Genomic DNA, 18,776 nt, shown 5'->3' with positions numbered 1-18,776 from the left:
CTCATTCTCTGGTTCGTTCTTTCTTCACCTGTGTCTAGCTTGTTCTTTCTCTGCAACCGGTCTCTGTACAACTGTCCTGATAAAACTGCTTCTGAGTTCCACCAACTAAACTGCAATGAACTCAACTGCACCGCAGTGCCTCTCAACCCACTGACCCAACTGAACTGACTGAACAGTACTGTCTAGAACTCAGAGATCTGCGTGCCTCTGTCTCCTAAGTGCTGGGATTAAAGGCTTGTACCACCACACCTGGACCCAAGCTTTTCTTTACCTGAAACTTACGCTATACCAGGCTAGCTTTGAACTCAGAGAGTTGCTTGCCTCTGTTTTCTGGGATTAAAGGCATGTCTGTATTCCATCCAGAGTAGCCATATTGCTGAATTAAAATTCCTCTACAGTACCTAGGAGTAAACATAATTAAGGCCATTAAAGATCTCTACAATAAAAACTTTAAAATAATAATGAAAGTAATTGAAGACACTGAAAGCTGAACAGACTTCCTATATTCATATGCTGCCAGAATAATTGTAAAAATGACTGTGGTTACTAAAAGTAACCTACAGGCTAAACATAATACTTGTCTAAATCCTAGTGACATTTTCCACAGAACTTGAACAAATAGTCCTAAAATTCACATGAAAGCACAAATGATCCCAAATATCTAAAACAAACAAAGAAAAAAACTTGATGGGCAGAGAATATCATAATACTTCATCTCAAATTTTACTATAGTGAGATATTGGTGTAAACATACAAGGATACTGGTATAAAACAGACAGGGAGATGAACCAAGGAAATCAGCGAGTGAAGAGAGGCTGTTTGCCAACTAATCTGACAGGATTAGTATCTAGAAAGAACAAAAACAAAATATCCACTCAGTTAATGGTCAAATAAGTTGAAATAGCAGTTCTCAAAAGAAGAAATATAAAGCTGGGCATGGTGGTGCACTCCTTTAATTCCAGAACTCAGGAGGCAGAGGCAGGTGGATTGCTGTGAGTTCAAGGCCAGCTAGGTCTACAGAATGAGTTTCAGGACAGCCAAGGCTACACAGAGAAACCCTGTTTCAGGAAAAAAAGAAAAAAGAAAAGAAAATAGAAATAACCAGGAATGTCTGAAAAGAATGTTTAACATCTCTTAGCCACCAGAGAAATAAAAATTAATACTTGTTTGACATTCCATCTCATTCCACTCAGAATGGCCATCCTCAAGAAAATAAATGATAGTGGGGATGTGGAGAAAGAGGAGCCCATATTCACTGTTGTTGAGACTGAATTGCTCCAGTCTCCATGGAAATCAGTATGTAGGCTCCTTGAATACTGAACTACCCTATGGCCCAGCTATACCACAGTTCAGTATACACTTGAAGCACTGATGCCAGGTTAATATATCACAGAGATGCTTACATGTCTGTATTTATTGCTACATTGTGTACAATAGCCCAGATAAGGAACCAGCCTAGATGCCCAACAACAGGTGAATGGATGAATAGTACATATGTACAAGGAATTTAGTAAAGAAGAATGAAATTTTTATATATCCCTTGTAAGAAGGTTGGTTGAATTGTAGATCATCATATTAATTAAAGTCAGCCAGGTTCAGAAAGACTTTTTTTTTTTTTCCCCTGATATTTACTGGGGGCAGAGGGAGGGGTGCAGAGGTTAATGCACATAAGAAGGGGACAGCAGCATGGTGGCACACAGCTTTAATCCCAGCACTGTGGGAGGCAGGGGCAGGTGGGTCTTGTGAGTTTGAGGCCAGCTTGGTCTACAGAATGAGTCTAGGACAGCCAAGGCTACACAGAGAAGGGAAGAGAGAGAATTATGGGAAAGAGAAAAATGTTCCATGTTTTCTCTCATAGAGTATCTAGATTTAAATATTTAAATATCTACATGTGACATGAAAGCAAAAGGGGGACTAATGGTGGGGAGAAACAAGTAGAAGGGGGATAGATATGAGCAAAGGTACCATGTTATGCATGAAAATGTCATGAAATCATTTTGTATGCTAACTAAAAAAAAAAAAAAAATTAAGAAGCCAGTGTTGGCTAGAGAAGTGCTGGCCCAGTGGTTAGGAGTACTTGTTTCTCATACAGAGGACCAGGGTTCAGTACCCAGTACTCACATGGTGGTCTGCAACTCCCATTGCTGAGGATGTCATGTTCTTCTGGCCTCTACAGGCACATGAATATGGTACATTTACATACTCATCACATCAAATAAAAATATTATTAAAAATATGTACATGTCAAGAAGGTAAGACTGTGGCTTCTTTAAATTATAGAAATCTTTAGTAGCTACTATAGTCATGTTTCTAGGTTATATATATAGTTCCAGGAGGCTTTTTGGTTTTTTTTTTTTTTTTAAAGTATCCCAATGTAAGCTTGATATAAATTAATTTTGATTAAAATACTAACTTACATAAAGTATAAAAACACAATTATCTTTTGTATATTTGTTAATGATTTATTATTTGATATATGCTACTTTGCATTTTAAAATGGATTTGAAATATTAAACAGTTGACTTGCTAGTTTTATAAAATAAAATCTTAAATTGTTATTCTTTATCGTGATTTAATACTTTGATATTTCCACAGAAAGGCCACAAATTTAACAATTGTACCTCTAAGACTTTGCACATGTCTGTCTTTTTTCAGTGCTGGAATTGGAAGGACTGGGGTTCTTATTACTATGGAAACTGCCATGTGTCTCATTGAATGCAATCAGCCAGTTTATCCACTAGACATTGTAAGAACAATGAGAGATCAAAGAGCCATGATGATCCAAACACCTGTAAGCATTATACGTCATATGTACACGTGTCTCCTAAACATAGTGGAACTTGTTATTAATCTGTATTCTATATCTTTTTTTTTCTTGCACCAGACAAACATAACATAGATATGACAGGGTCCTACTATGTAGTCCAGGCTGACTTAGAACTCACTATGTAGCACAGCCTGAGCTTCAACTCCACAACCTCCTGTCTCATCCTCCTGACAAGCGTCTGCCATCAAGCCTACCTCTAACGTGGTGGTGGTGGTGGTGGTGCACGCCTTTAATCCCAACACTCAGAGAGGCAGAGGCAGGTGGATAGCTGTGAGTTAGAGGCCAGCCTGGTCTACAAAATAAGTCCAGGACAGCCAAGGCTATACAGAGAAACTCTGTCTTGAGAAAACAGAAACAACTGCCCCGCAAAAAACAACAACAACAAAACCAATCAAACAAACAAACTTCTTTCTGCACTTCTTGTCTTTTGTTTTGGTTTTTCAGTTCATTTAATGAGCAAACGATGTTACTTGGACTGTATCATTTCCCAGTCTCAGTTGGTTTCTTTTATATCCTCAATAGAGCTCTCTGTATTTCCTCAAAGTGACAGATGGATTAGTAGGCTGGAGCAGTTCGGGTAGAAATGTTTTCCTCAAGAAGCACATGATGTTTGATTATGTTTCTTTTTGTGATGTTAGCATCTTTGGGTGATTAGTACCTCTGTTATTCATCAAGTTTCATAGAGTGATAACATTGTTAGTTTGTTTGATTTCACCGTTTACTTCATTGCTCCCAAATCCATATTCAACCACCATTGTTACATTGCCTAGAAATGGCATCATCCACAGTGGGCCACGACACTTCATTTATTAACTAGAATGGTTTTTAAAAGATTTATTTATTTTCATTTTCTGTTTATGAATATTTCACCTGCATGTATATGTGCATCCTGTATATGCCAGGTACCCTTGGAGACCAGAAGAGGGTTTCAGTTTCAGATTTCCTGGAACTGGGGTTAGAGATGGCTATCAGCCACTGTGTGGGTGCTGGGACTCAAACCCAGATCTTCTGGGAAAATAGCTAGTGCTCTTAACTAGTGCGCCATTTCTCCAACTCCTAGAATGATTCTTTAAAGATAAACGTTTGATTCTTTCCCCTGATTTACAAGTGCTGTTGTATTTTTTAGTGTGTTTTACAGTGGCTGGGCCTCACACATGCTACACAAGTGCTTTGTCACTGAACTACTGCAGTGACAGTGCAGCGTTCTCCAGTGTCAACCACTGACTTTTGTTTGATTTGATACAATTTAAAAATTGTTAATCAGGGGGCTGGAGAGATGGCTCAGAGGTTAAGAGCACTGTCTGTTTTTCCAAAGGTCCTGAGTTCAATTCCCAGCAACCACATGGTGGCTCACAACCATCTATAATGTGATCTGATGCCCTCCTCTGGCCTGCACCGTATACATAATAATAAGTAAATAAATCTTTTAAAAAATTGTGAAGCAGCCAGACATGGTGGTTCATGTCTTTAATTCTAGCACTCAGGGAGACAGGCTGGCTGATGTTTGTGAGTTCAAGGCTAGCCTGGTCTTACAGAGCTGTTAACACAGAGAAACTCTGTCTCAAAAACAAAACAAACAATCTACTTATTTGCCAGGCGGTGGTGGTACACACCTTTAGTCCCAGCACTGGGAGGCAGGGGCAGGCAGGTCTCTGTAAGTTTGAGTACAGCTTGGTCTACATAGTAAGTTCAAGGACAACTGGAGCTGCTGCATAGTCAGATCCTGTCTTGAAAGGGAAGAAAAATGTGAATCTAAACACATTTTATGTGTTTTCGACCTCTTCTAGTAACTAATTTATCCTATATTTTGGCCAACAGGAACCTCAATTCGTAAGTCCTTTTCCTAGGACCATAATAACTTTAACTTCCTTGCTAGCAAAAAATGTTGCTAAGCCCAGCTTTGTATTTTATGCCCCAGATTTAGAAACAATAATTTCTTTAATAATTCTTGGTCCTATTATTTTAAATCCTCTGGGGATGGAGTATTGTTATTGGTAGGAAGTATCTCTAAATTGTGAGACTAGGACATACACTTAGGAGGTAATGTGAACTGGGACATGGTGCTTTTTACTTGATCTGCCTTTTTCTCTTTTCCTGTTTAACAGGAGCACATGTTCTCTAGGACAGCAGTAAAACTAAGAATATTAAAAGTCATCTTCTGTGTTATCTCACATTGCCTATCATAGTTTCAAAATGACACTGCTGACATTGCATACACAATATAATTATGAGGAGTTCTTTCTTTCCCACAGTTCTCTTTGAGCTTTGAAAGTGACACAAAACATAGTCAATAACTGTCTTAAAATTTCGGCAAATAACTATCAGTTTGGTTATATCATCAGCTTGATATATGTGTGTTGATTTGTTTTAGGATATTGTCAGTTTTATATTAAATCTATAAAAGAAGAAGGATGGGTGCTGGGGAGATGGCTCGGTGGTTAAAGAGCACTAGCTGCTCTTCTAGAGAACCCAGACTCAATTCCCAGCACCCACAAGGCACTCGCAGCGGTCTGTAGCTCCAGTTCCTGGGGGTACCACACCCTCACATGGACATAACAACAATGCACAGGGAGGAAAAAGTAAATGGTCATTATTATTTGAAGAAGAGTTTATTTGACGGAGTCTGATCTTTGTTCTTCTCTGCTCCTTTTCCCCTCTATCCTTTCATGAAAATACTTTAAAGATTCATCATAGTCTTCTTTTCAAGAAAAGTTTAACAGGGATGGAGAAATAGCTCGGTGGTTAAGAGCACTGTCTGCTCTCCCAGAGGTCCTGAGTTCAATTCCCAGCACCCACGTGGTGGCTCACAACCATCTGGCATGCAGGTGTGCATGCTAAATCTTAAATAATAATGATGATGATGATGATGATGTTTTAACAGTAAATTGTAAATATTCATTCATACTTCTCCTTTCATAAATGTTATAAATACTTTTTATCCCCCACCTTTTAAATTTTTTATGTGACACAGAGAGACAAAGACAGAGGTTAAATGTGCAAGTATGTGTGTGGAGGCCAGAGGAGGGTATAGGTGTCCTATGGCACTCGACTTGTCTCTCTCTCTCTCTTTTTTTTTTTTTTTTCTTTTTAAGATTGATTGATTGATTGATTGATTGATTCAGTATACAGTGTTTTGCCTGCATGTACACCTGCACACCAGAAGAGGTCACCAGATCTCATTATAGATGATTGTGACCCACCATGTGGTTGATGGGAATTGAACTCAGGACCTTTGGAAAAACAGACAGTGTTCTTAACTTCTGAGCCATCTCTTCAGCCCTGATTCTCTTGAGAAAGTGTCTCTTAATATACCTGGAACTGAGCTGGCAGCCACTAAATCGATCGCTCTGCCCTGACATACCGTTGGGTTTACAGCACACCCAGACATGCCTAGGTTTTTTTTTTTCTTTTTCTGTTTTGTTGTTTTGACATGGATGATAAAGCTATGAATCCAAGTTCTCAGGATTGTTCAGCAAGTACTCTCACATACTGAGCCATCTCCCCAAACCTTCCTTGCCTTTTGGTGGGGAGGCGGATAATTGTTGTTGTTGTTTTATTTTGTCTTCTTGAAACAGGCTGGTCTGGTATCCATTATGTTGCTTATGCTGGTCTTGAACTTACAGACCTGTTGCTTCAGTCTTCCAAGTGTTAGTGTATGTGTAAGCCACTCTACCTGAAACACCTTGCTTGTTTTCACTTAGCAGAATGTTCTGACACTTATCATGATGCACATGTCTTTGATCTTAGCACTCAGAGACAGGAGGATCTCTGAGTTTAAGGCCAACCTTATCTGCATAGCAAATTGATGTCAATTTAAGTAAATGGCTTCCACTTTTTTATTATAAAAAAGTGAATATATATTTTCAGTTTCTCTTTTAGTTTATCTTTTGAATTAAATTTCTTGGAAGTGAGATGGATTGCTCCAAAGGTAAAATAATGCCATTTTATTAGGTTCTTTTAAATTTCTCTGTATAGTTTCAGTCAGTATTTTAACATTCCTACCAGCATTGTCTTGAGTATTTTCAGCAAAATATTATGTGAGGTGTTTTGTTCTTTTTTTTTTTTTTTTTTTTTTTTTTTTTTAAGAAAAACAGTTTACAGTCCAGGCCCTTTATTTCCTTTTGCACATTAGGCCATGAATTCATAGAGAACGGGCTCCAGCAGCTCAGGCTCCTTCCCGTTAGTCCTCACGAAGTGCGCTTCTCTGGGTGGTGCAGGCTGATGCTTCAGCTGAACCCAGGTGCCCTTCTCCTTGGCCTCCTTCTTCTTCTGGTCATTCTCCTTCACGCGCTTCAGGAAGCTGTCCCTGCTCTTCGAGTGCTTGATGTGCTCGATGCGCACGTTGACCCTCTTGGCGAGAATCTTGCCCTTAACCTGCTTGTTCACAATGATGCCCACAGCGTGCTGGGTGACGTTGTAGATTCTCCCGGTTTTGCCGTGGTAACACTTATGGGGCATTCCTTTTTGAACAGCGCCCATTCCCTTGATGTCTACAATATCACCCTTCTTGTAGATTCGCATGTACGTGGCCAAAGGAACAACTCCATGCTTCCTAAAAGGCCTGGAGAACATGTAGCGCGTGCCCCTCCTCTTTCCCTTTGTGTTTGTCATTTTGGCGAGTTACTGCAAGATGGCTGCTGCGGCCAAAAGCGTTTTGTTCTATTTTTAACTTTCTGCCCGTTGGTAAAAAATTTGTATCTCTGTGCTATCTTACTTTTCAGTTTCTTAATCAGGAAAACAAGTGAGATGTTGGGTTTTGGTTCTCTGGATTTCCTAGTGATTCTGTTTTTCCTATTTGTGTTTTTCAGAGTCAATACAGATTTGTATGTGAAGCTATATTGAAAGTTTATGAAGAAGGCTTTGTTAAACCCTTAACAACATCAAACAAATGAGAAAACAAAAAGGTTGGCAGAGTATTGGGAAACTGATTTTTATTACATTCACTGTGCCATAATACTGCTTGCAGGAAATGGCCTCTCACACAAAAAAGTGAAGAACTCAGAAAAACTTCAAAAACTTCAGCACTATTGCACTTTACGTTTTAAAAAGTCACTCAAAACCTATAACTCAGATGTTTGACTATTTTGTCCTTTGCTCTGAACAAATGGTGGAAACTGAATATGTTCAGGGTTATGGAATTTTGAGGCAGTGCCGTGCAGTCCCCTCTGGTAGAATTGCCACAGACAAGGCTCAGAATTCTCATCTCTATTATACACCTGTACCTTGAAAACAAAAAGGAGTAAACATGAGGAGTCTGCTCTGGCCTTTTCCAGTGTTTCATGTACTTACTGTCCTGATTCCCAGATTTTATTTTTCAAATGTTAGCAATACCATTCTCAACATTAGCCAGTACACTGCCTGTGGATGCAGCACGTCTTCCTGACGTCCTAGTAGGGACCTGCTGTTGAGAAGAGAAATGGAACTCGCTGTTTCCAGGAAATGCTGCACAGTGTCCATTTACCAGCATCTTATAGAAATTATAACTATGAATCTACAGATTTTCTTGGATTTAATAATGTAACTTATATTTATCATAAGGTTGGCTTATTCCAAATCATGTGATTTCACATTCTTTATGTAAAGGAATGCATGCATTGTGTCTTAACCCCTTAAGTGCCTTGAGATATCTTTGTATAATGAAAAGGCACTCGTTCGACCCCATAGGAGGTATGTATGTATACTGTACATTCTTATAGTTTTATGAATTTTTAATAAGTTCACAATGTAAAGAAAAAAACAACAGCTTATGTTGAGAGTTATACAGACAGAAGGGTAAGGAAATTCTCTTTCTTACTTAGTGCTTGCTTATACTTTGCCATAAAAGCCAGGATGTCTATTCTGATGAGAGTGCATCTGCTGCTATGGAATTGTTCACAATCTGTGCATTCCTTTACAGAGGGACAGGGGTTATAGGTCAGCAGCTTACCTTAAAAAGAGGGCCTATTCTTCAATTTCATATTTCCTTTATCCCTAACTTAAAAAGTGATGTTTAACATGTACATTAGAAATAAGAATATTGACACTCTTTTCATTGGGATTCTTTAGTCAAGGAATTAATTACCATTGACTTTTTCTAAATGTGACCCCCATAATAGTAAAATGTCATTTTCTTGTCATTTTTATACAATCACATTATCTGGCTTATAGATGCCTATTAAATTATATGCATTACAGGTGTGTAAATCTATGGAGACAGATCTTTAAAATTGCCGAATATAATATGAGCATTTGCTCACCTATTCAAATGTTATTTTATATCAGTATGTCTAAAATAGACACATTTGCTAGTGGTTTCATATTATTTCTGTAGTCTTGATAAAACGTAGGTTCCAGTGATGGATATTTTGAAATGATATTTAGTTAGGGAGATGACATATGTTTATAAATCTTCAGTAAAATCTAAATCATCATTTCACATATTCAGAATCTATAATAATACAATTCAGAAGTTAGGCTCCTACACATTAATGGCTAGGGTACCAAATAAATTGTCATTTATAAATATTTCTTGTCTTACTTTTTAAAGAGAGAAATAAATATAACCTTTATGGCAAAACAAGTCCTCCTATTCTGATTTCAAATGCAAGACAAAATAAGCTAGCCCGTGAAGTTTCACTCAAACATTCCATTCTCTACTCAGAGGCAAATGTAATTTAGGCTGGTAGGATATCATTACAAGTTAAAAAGGGAAATCAAGTTGGAGATCTATGCATATAGAGCTACTTTATTTCATTGGTGGATTTTAGCCTAAATCTTAAGTCTGTCCTCCCCATGTGGCTAGAAGGTGACAACTATAGATGAATAGAGAAAAGCTGTGGAGATGGTAAAGGGCAGTGTCATGATTCACTCTGTTTACACCTCTGTAGTTATCCACTGTGCTAGCAGTGAGCACTGCTGCCTTTAAATCATCAGTCCTTATTTCTAAGTGACGAGTGTAGAATTAAATTCAAATTTCTCATAGCAATTTATTTGAGAAGTATGCTCCATCAGTACTTCACATATGAAAACAGTCCTTTTAGAACATTTATTAGGATCTTAAGCTAAAATTATCCTTCACAAATTGTTAATATGGAAATGCTAATTAAACTTCCGTAGTTACCTAACATGTAACACTGCCTTTTACACCTAAACATTTAATTAGTTTATTAATCTCAGATTTCTAGAAATACTAAGTTTTCGTATGCCACGTAGTGCTAGACTCCATACATATCAACGTAACAGTGTGACAAAATACAAATTTCTTGAATCAAACTACTTTTCCGTTTCACTAGCCACCCTTAGACCCACACCCCCACAAATCCAAGGAAGAATACATTTATTGTGACAAGTGAAAAATCAGTATTGGTGAATCAGGGGCTTTTGTACATGCTAAAAGTAAATGTGAACATTTTTCCCTCTCTATGTTCAGATGTTTTTTTGTGAGCATCTGTTTTCCATCAGCACTGCCTAGACACTCTTTAGCAATATTTTGGAATAGACTTTACATTCATACAAAGACTAGGTTGTATTTGTTAAATTAATCCATTCATTCAAGAGTGAGGCAGATTAAACAGCCCAAGAAAAGCTTTGTGTAGCTTCCTGGGACAAGTAACTGGGAAAGAGCAATGACTGATCATTTTGACTTAAGAATAAAGATAACAAATAGTGAAAATTGACTTCAAATGCACAGTTATGCTGAACCATCAGGACAGTTACTTGAAGGTTTTGGGTACAACTGTACTTGCCTTCATAGAAAGACTCTGGGCCATTGAATTGCATGTGTGCTTCATAGACATGTCCACAGGCTGAATGGGCTGTTAACTATGGGGGTGTTTATGTCCCTTGGCCGGTCTGACGAAGTTTAACTGGTTGTTTGAGAAAAAGTCTCTTGTCTCACTAGAAGTACTGCTACAACTTCAGAGCTAAGAATTTGAAAGATTTTGTCCAATCTCTATGTCCTTATTATGATAGGAGGGACCAGAGGCCCAGCGTTTAATTTAGCAGAATCTGGTCAACTTCAAGTTTTCTAATTCTCACTTTAGTATCACTGTATTAAACTGTAACTTCAGCAAATTGTGAATATGATAAATGCTTGTAAGTTTTTTATCTATTTCTACTTGGGAAGCACGCTTAATGTTATCACTTTGAACTGTTGGCACCTTGGAAGTTTGAAAGCAGACTTGAAAAGCAATGCCAGCTAGGGCTTGGACTCAGTTTGCTAGTGCTTCTCTGACAGATGCGCACACAGCTGTTCTGAGCATTCAGGCTGATACACACGCAGTAGGAAGACTGAACTGCAAGCAGGAAAGCATTCTAAAGCACTTCAAGCATAGAGCTGATAGTTAGAACTTATGTCTACTTACAAGATAATTTATACTCATAATGCGAACGTGTGATAAAACTCAAGTATGGGTTGTTTATCAGGAAGAGAGAAGGATGGATCTATAGCAATATGCTATTTAAATCTGTGCTTTGAACATTTAAAACATTCTGATGGTAAAGTTGCCAAAGTAGTTTTGAATTCGTGTAAGTTGCTTGTACTACAGCAACGTGGGATATGTTTACAGGTTCTTTGTCGTGCTTACTTTGTAGTTCTGGTGAAGTTGTATTTAAGTCATTTATAGTAAATATATGATGATAAATACTTGCTAAAATAAACATCTTAGTAATATAGCAAAACATACCTAAGTGAACCACAGTCTGCTTTCATACAAGGTGCTGCATCCACAAAGCAAGTACTTTGTTTTAACAATACTCACACCCCACATTTGCACCAACCATTGAATGCCATTCCTGGAACCATCTGTGGTGCTTCCTCCAAGTAAAACAGCTGTGTTATTATAATTCAGTGGATTGAATTTATCAAATATTAGAACTACTGCTCTGTTAATAGTTATTTGTGTCTCAGTGGGATCACAAATTGTAGCAACTGTTATGAAATTCTTAGAGAATTATATACATGCAAAGAAATGTATACAATCCTAAAATGTTTTGAGGGCTAATTGCTAATAGATAGTTTTATCAATTTTAAGATTACAAGAAATCAATCCCAAAATTATGTTTGGTTCTGCTTTTTACCACAATTCATATTTTGTATGGATTTCATTTACTCTTAGCAGTTATTATAATAAAATTCTCTGTCAACAGAAACAACCCATATATTTCAGCCCATAGTTACTTTATTTTCATGATTCATTGAATTGTTCTGATAGATACTATAAAGTTGCTTTCTATTTTCACATATAAATATGCTGCCACTTATTTTATGGTTTCCTGCTACGGTATTGTGTTGATTTCTAAAGTCATTGTTTATTTTTTTTAGTCCTTCAAAGCTAAATGGGCAGCCATTAGTCATAGCTGATTGAAAATAATACATCTGTATTGGCTAAGTGTGGTTCAGTACATAACAAGTAAACCAGTAGTATTTTTAATTTGCTGAAAGTTATTAGCAATATTGTAAGTTAAAAACTACACTATTAAGGAAGAGTTCAAACAATTTACTTCCTGGAGCCTTGTAAAAATTTCCAGTATAAGGATGAAAAAGAAAGCCTTGTTAAGGTCATAAACATTTCAATTAAACAATGTAGAGTTTTACTATTATTATGTAAATGTTATACAGAAAATATTTTTCTATGAACAGAAGGTTAAAACTGTAAACTTTAATTTCATTGCTTAAAAGGGATAAAACAATATTTGTATGTCTTTCATGCTGTAAAGAAAATGAATGTATCTTTCAAATGTTAGTTATTACTTGATTTTATATGTGTTGGTAAAAAAGAGAGAGAGAGAAATCTGCAAATGGTTAAAAAGAGTATTACAAATCATTTTGTAAAATACAATGTTGGAAGAAATGGAATTTCATTATAAATGAGCAGTTATTATCAAAGCATATTTCAGATACAGTGTACATTCATTTTCACACTGCTTTGTTTTGGCTCTAGAAGTTTTTCTTTAAAATTGTATATACTATTTTGAGTGTAAAATATTTGAATTGTACACTTATGGGGTATGGAAGAATGTTGGCGTGTTAGGCTAAGTGTGCTGCTGCATGTGTCTGCCATGGATGGAAGTTCCCAAGTTTTGTCAGTGTCATGGCCACCAGTGGGGGCATCATTGTGAGCATATGAAGCCAGAAACCCATGCCTAGGAGCCACTGCATAACACTGTGCAGAGGCCTCTGGCCATGCTAGTGAGCTTCCCATTTTATCTTCAGTGACTGGATAGTAAGACTACTGAGCCCAACTCCACGACTTAGAACAATGGTGGCATACAGCTTACAAGTTTATTCAGCTGAGCGAGAATTCTTCACTTTAAACCAGTGCCTGTAGGTATGACTAATTTGTTCAATAGCTCCTTTAAATCTCGTATTTACCAATTATTAAACTAGATGAAATTGGGAATTCATTGTTTTGACACTTTTCTAGCCTTCCATACTAATTTTAACTCATCATGATGCACCCTGAACAACCAAAAAGTGATCCAAGGTTAGTGTCAGATTTCCTCTACCCCAGCACTGCTAATAACTGATGACTTAGAAGTCACGTTGTTGAATAAAGTCACTGCCAAGGATCATCAAGGAGATAGCTTTCTTCAATGTTTGGCCCAAAACAGTTACTGCGTCGTGGTTTCCTTAGATCTGTTATATATCAGCTATATGTCATCCACTGTGGTCACAATTGGGCTTATTTTTTATTGTCTGTTTTCTGCTCATATAGTATTCTAGTTACTTGCCTTCCTGGGCAAGGACGTTTCAACCCGATTATGTGGTTCTCTGGACTCATCTGTCTCCGTCCTTCACTGAGTTAGCAACAGTCCTCATTCCTGAATCCTGTAGAGTGGGTCGTATTTCAGTGCTAGAATTGATTTCAAATAGCACTTTATTTCATGCTTACTACTGACTTAATTTATACATTAAAAATATCCTAGGAGTTTTGTAAATACAGAAAAACAATTGATTAGTATTAGAGTTTACTAGTTTGGCCCCAAGTTTCAATGCTTTATAATGATCTCTTGATAGCTTCTTTGATATTTAAGAGGTGACCTGTGTGATTCTAGCCCTGCTGTTTTTCTGTAATTTGTGAATACAATAGAGGCTGCCCCGCTAACTGTGTTACTAGACTCAGGTTTCTCAGCTAGCTGCAGCCACGCTTGGTTTACTAAAATTGTTTTTTCTGCTCTGCATTTTGTGGATGTCACATCAGTACTTGGAGACCTGTTTATTTTAGTGTAGTACCTAGAGGTTAGGTAGGCACTGCACCACAAGTTCACAGTTTATATAGAAGACAAAGTGCAGATCTGTGATGCTGTAACAGTTTGTATTAAGCTGTTTTCATATTCTGCCAGTACAGTAAGTATGTCTGCTGTCAAAAAAAAAAAAAAAAAAAAAAAATGCAAGCTGTCTACCCCAGTGCTCTCCTGCATCAGAACATACCAGTTATAAACTATGCTGTGAGTTTCCCAAATAGAAAGGTTTAACTTTAGGACTGATAGCTAATACTTATCAGTGCTATTTTTAAACAGTAGTTTAAAGTTTATTTCTAGGTAGAGGGTGTTTTAGTTTGGGAGCTTTCTTGTAGTCGGTGCTATATGTAAATACGCTGTGAGAATTTGTTTGGCTAAAGGTCTAGTTTATTTCTTTATTAGAATATTTTTTCATCTCTGTTACCATTTCATGTTTTGTACTGAACTAATAGCATAATGGAAATAATCCCTTAATGATATAGACTACCTTTTCTCCCAGTTACACAAAAATATCTCCATGTGGTTTGGTCTCAGATTAAGATGCAGAGAAGCTAAGAATGATACTTAAAATGCATAAGCTTGAATTTGGTCAACACTGGACTATTTGAAATGATCACTGTGCATTTGTCACTGCAGCTTACTGTGTATTTAAAAGGCCTTGTGTGCTTGTCTTAATTTCAGTGAAAATTAGAATTCCTGCCATTGATGTTTTTAAACAATCTACACACAACAGTGAACAGGATTAAAAATGCTGGTTTGCATTGAAACTGCTTTAGTCTTAACGTCAATTTATGTTATGTGAAACTCTGTTACACATATTTTGTTGGCTATATTTTATTTTGATTGACAAGTTGTTCAGGTACAAATGTGGGAAAAACACCTCCAGCTGTTAATGTTCAATTGAAAAATAAAGATGTGCTTTAGCAATCTAATGACTTTGTTTCAAGATTATTTTATGGGGACTTATTGTTTGTTAGACTCTGCTGACAGTGATTTACTCATTAATGAATGATCAGTTAGAAGGGATGGCTGAATGCTAAACATAATGTTTATTTCTAAAATCAGGAGGGCACATGGTAGCTTTTCTTGAAGGAAGGGGGTGGGGGGGTGGAACTAGAGACCTAAAGAGCAATTAAAGAATTAAAGTGTGTGTGTGTGTGTACGTGTGCGTGTGCGTGTGTGTGTGTGTGCGTGCGTGCGTGCGTGCGTGTGTGTGTGTGTGCGCGTGCGTGCGTGTGTGTGTGTGTGTGTGTGTGTGTGTGTGTGTGCGCGCTGGTACAGCCACTTATGCTCATGCTTGTAGAAGGCAGGGGAGGGCATCGGGTGTTTCCTCTATCAATCTCCACCTTATTCTCTTGAGACAAGGTCTCTCACTGAACAGCATGGGTTCTGGGGATCTCAACTCAGTTCCACACTCTTGAGCAGTAACCATTCGCACCCATTGAGCCACCCCGTACCCCCTAGAGAATAAAAATGTCTGCAGCATCCTTCATTGTGGCCACTCCTCCGGTAATCCTAGAGCAAGATTTTATTACTTAAAAGAGGACTCTTTATTGAATTAGCCTGAATCTCACCTTCCTAGGTTCAGCCAGGTGTGCACTTGCTTTTGCATCTTAGAGGAAGAGAAGATGTAAAGACTACTAGTCCTGGATTTGGCTTGGGTGGTTTTTGTTTTGTTGAGGGAGGTGTTTGTTTTGTTTTTAGGTACCTTTGGCTTGCCTTGAACTCAAATCGGCCTGCTTGTGTCTCTCAAGTGCTGGGATAAAAGGCCTGTGCCACCACACCCAGCACCAATAACTGTTGCATACATGATAAAGGATTCATGGCAAAGGAAGGTACAATGACACAATGATGTGTGCCTACATATACATACATACATACATACATGATTGTATGACTTAACCTGCAACTTCTTTTCTTTTGGTTTGGTTTGTTTTTCAAGACAGTGTTTCTCTGTGTGGCCTTGGCTGTCCTGGACTTGCTTTCTAGACCAGACTGGCCTCGAAATCACAGCAATCTACCTGCCTCAGTTCTCTCCACCCATGTGAGTCTTGGGATCAAGCTCAGGTCATCAGACTTGATGGTAAGTGTCTACCTGCAGAGCTATCTCACCAACCCTACCTATCTCATTCTTTTTAATCATGTCATCATAAGATGTTGCATAATTTCACTTTCTTATATTTGTGTGTACATCTACCAAGTGAGCTAGATTCCAGGCCTACCCCACTCTTTTGAAACTAGTTTTGCTTTAAAAACCTGTACCAGGCAGCTGAAATGACACTGGTTTCCTGGTATTGTACCTAATCAGTCAGGGAGCTTCAGAGTTCAGTCTGTCCACTCCAAAGGCTCTGTTATGGGTAGAGCTATGTGTAGTACTTAGCTGTTAATCCATTGGCCCCAGCTGAGGTGCCACACAGGTAGTTGACAATATCCTTCTAATACCACTGGAGCAGAGGGCTGTTCACCAGGCCTAACCACAACCGTGTTAGGGTGGTGTAGGTGTGGACAGCACAGAATTCCTAGAAACTATGCCTAGTTTCAGTGGGTTAGGTCCTCCCTACATACATACTAATTTTCTGGTAATATCTCAGCCTTATTCCACACTGTTAACGTCTTTACTGTCACCTCCTCCTGCTGTCTTGCTGCTTTGGTTTCACCACCCTCCTTAAGCAGGCCCACACAGTCCTTTGCCTTCGCTGTTTCTTCTGCTCTTCGGTGATACCTACCAGGCTATTTCCTCAGCTAGTTTAGGTCTGAACTCAATGTTCTAAAGAGGCCTTCTTCCTTGCTTAAATTGCCACCCTTCATTCTCTGTGCTCCCTGCCGTTATGACAGGACCTCACAATGTAGTCTAAGCTGGCCCTGAACTCAGCCACCCAAGAGGCTTTTGACAGAGTGGTTGCCTTGAGGGACTTTTGTCTTTCTTCTTTATCAGTCCTATCTCCAGGGCCTCCAGCACAGTAGGCATCTTGATAAATTCTCTGAAGAATGAAGGAATGGAATGTTGCCTTGCCACTCAGGACCTCCCTGACCACAGTACCTTCTACATCAGCCTGTTACTTCCCTTTCCTAGCTTTGTTTTTCCTCCAGGACACTTAGCACTACTTGACACATATTTGTTTACTCTCTTTCTCCTTTCTAGACTGAAAGTTACTTTAACTGTAGAGGCTCAAATTCATTTTAATCTCTGGGATTTAGGAGTAGCAGAGCAAGAAAACAAATACCGAATCAATTAATGAACAATTGTGTAAGAGAAAAATACATATACCTGACTACATTAAAAATATAAATATCTGGGTTGTTAGTTTTTTTCCTATGCCAGGGATGGATCCAGGGCTTTCTATGTGTTGGTCTAACACCCTACCACAGAACAGCATCGATTTTAAATTATATAATCAATGTGAAAATTAAAACCATATAAAACTGAGGGGCTTCAAGATACCTGGTGGGTTAAGTGCTGAGTTCAGTCCCCCAAACCCATGTGGTAGGAGAGAATCAATTTTTGCAAGTTGGCTGACTGTGGCATATATGCACCCTTCCTTACCCACACATACAAAAAACTAAATGTAATTTGTGTGTGTGTGTGTGTGTGTGTGTGTGTGTGTGTTTGTTTGTTTTTGGAGACAAGGTTTCTCTGTATAGCCCTGGCTGCCCTGGACTCACTTGTAGACTAGGATGGCCTAGAACTCACCATGATCCACCTGCCTGCTTCTGCCTCCAGAGTGCTAGGATTAAAGGTGTGGGCTACCACGCCCGGCTTCGTTTTCTTTTTAAAACAGAGTTTCAATGTAGTCCGGGCTGGCCTGGCACTCATCAAATAGACCAGGCTGGCCTAGAACTCACCAGATGATTCTCTTGATTCCGCTTCCCAAGTGCTGGGATTAAACATGCACCACCATGCCAGCTGCCCCCTGTGTTGTCTTATTTTTAATTAATGAACAAATGAATCAGTTTTCATACACATGCCTTCGGGATAGGAATAAGTGTTGGACAAATACAGCAGGTACCTCCTCTTAGACTACAGATTTTTTGTTTGGTTTCATCTCTCCCTATCTCCCAGCCCCCAGACTAGGTTTCTCTATTTTAGCTCTGGCTGCCCAGGAACTCATTCTGTAGACCACACTGGCCTCGAACTCACAAAGATCTGCCTGCTTCTGTCTCCCAAGGGCCGGGCTTAAAGGCGTGCGTCCCCACCGACTAGTCTTATAAGAATACCCAGTTTATATGAATATCCAGTTTCTTATTCCCCATAGGCCCCACCTGGCATTGCCAGCTTAAATTCAATCCCAGGAAGCTGATTTCCGGGGCGGCACCGTTGCCCCTTTAAGAGCGGGACATCCCGCCCTCCGTGGGCGGAGCTTGGATGGGGCTTTAAGGGGCGTGCCCGCGGGCGGCCGGGGTCCTCCGGGGATTAACGCAGGGTGGGCTCGCGCCTGGCGCCGCCATTTCTTGGCGTCTCAGGAGATCTGTTCTGCTCTCGGGCTCTTCGGTTAGGCGTTTCGCCCCAACGGCCGCGCGCGCCAGTCGCCGTGGTCTCCGACGGCACACGGTCTTCGCCGCGCCGCTCCCCCTCCCCGGTACAGGTAAGAGAGTGGCCCTGGGTGTCCAGTTCGCTCTGCTCAGGGATCGGAGCGCTCAACCGCGCCGGCGGGGCGGCCGGGCTCCCCGGGCGCCGCCGCGGGCTGGGAGGGGAGTGGCGGCGGCGGCCAATGGGGCTGGGCGCTGAGTT

At 39.2% G+C, this 18,776-nt stretch overlaps 2 protein-coding genes across 3 annotated transcripts in view; one reads left to right on the top strand and one right to left on the bottom strand.

Moving 5' to 3' along the window:
• The window catches only part of Ptpn4 (protein tyrosine phosphatase non-receptor type 4), a 149,824-nt gene extending 141,255 nt beyond the window's left edge, over positions 1-8,569 (top strand). For both annotated transcript variants that reach the window (XM_051147265.1, XM_051147264.1), the window contains exons 26-27: positions 2,656-2,791; positions 7,636-8,569. In XM_051147265.1, coding sequence (XP_051003222.1) covers positions 2,656-2,791; positions 7,636-7,719 — 220 coding nt within the window. In that variant the 3' untranslated portion in view covers positions 7,720-8,569. The remainder of the gene's footprint in view (positions 1-2,655; positions 2,792-7,635) is intronic.
• LOC127190329 (60S ribosomal protein L21-like) lies at positions 6,915-7,471 on the bottom strand. The gene has a single exon (XM_051147266.1). It carries the CDS (start codon positions 7,436-7,438, stop codon positions 6,956-6,958), a length of 483 nt encoding a protein of 160 aa, XP_051003223.1. The 5' UTR covers positions 7,439-7,471; the 3' UTR covers positions 6,915-6,955.
• Positions 8,570-18,776: the final 10,207 nt, after the last annotated feature.

This window comes from Acomys russatus, chromosome 6 (genome assembly GCF_903995435.1).
Source record: "Acomys russatus chromosome 6, mAcoRus1.1, whole genome shotgun sequence".
Classification (NCBI taxonomy): domain Eukaryota; kingdom Metazoa; phylum Chordata; class Mammalia; order Rodentia; family Muridae; genus Acomys; species Acomys russatus.
Note: the sequence above shows the minus strand (reverse complement) of the source record. Positions and strands in the feature narration are given on the sequence as shown.

Bases quoted from the DNA above. Each gene is read 5' to 3' on its own strand.
- LOC127190329 (XM_051147266.1), bottom strand. From the start codon at position 7,438: ATGACAAACACAAAGGGAAAGAGGAGGGGCACGCGCTACATGTTCTCC.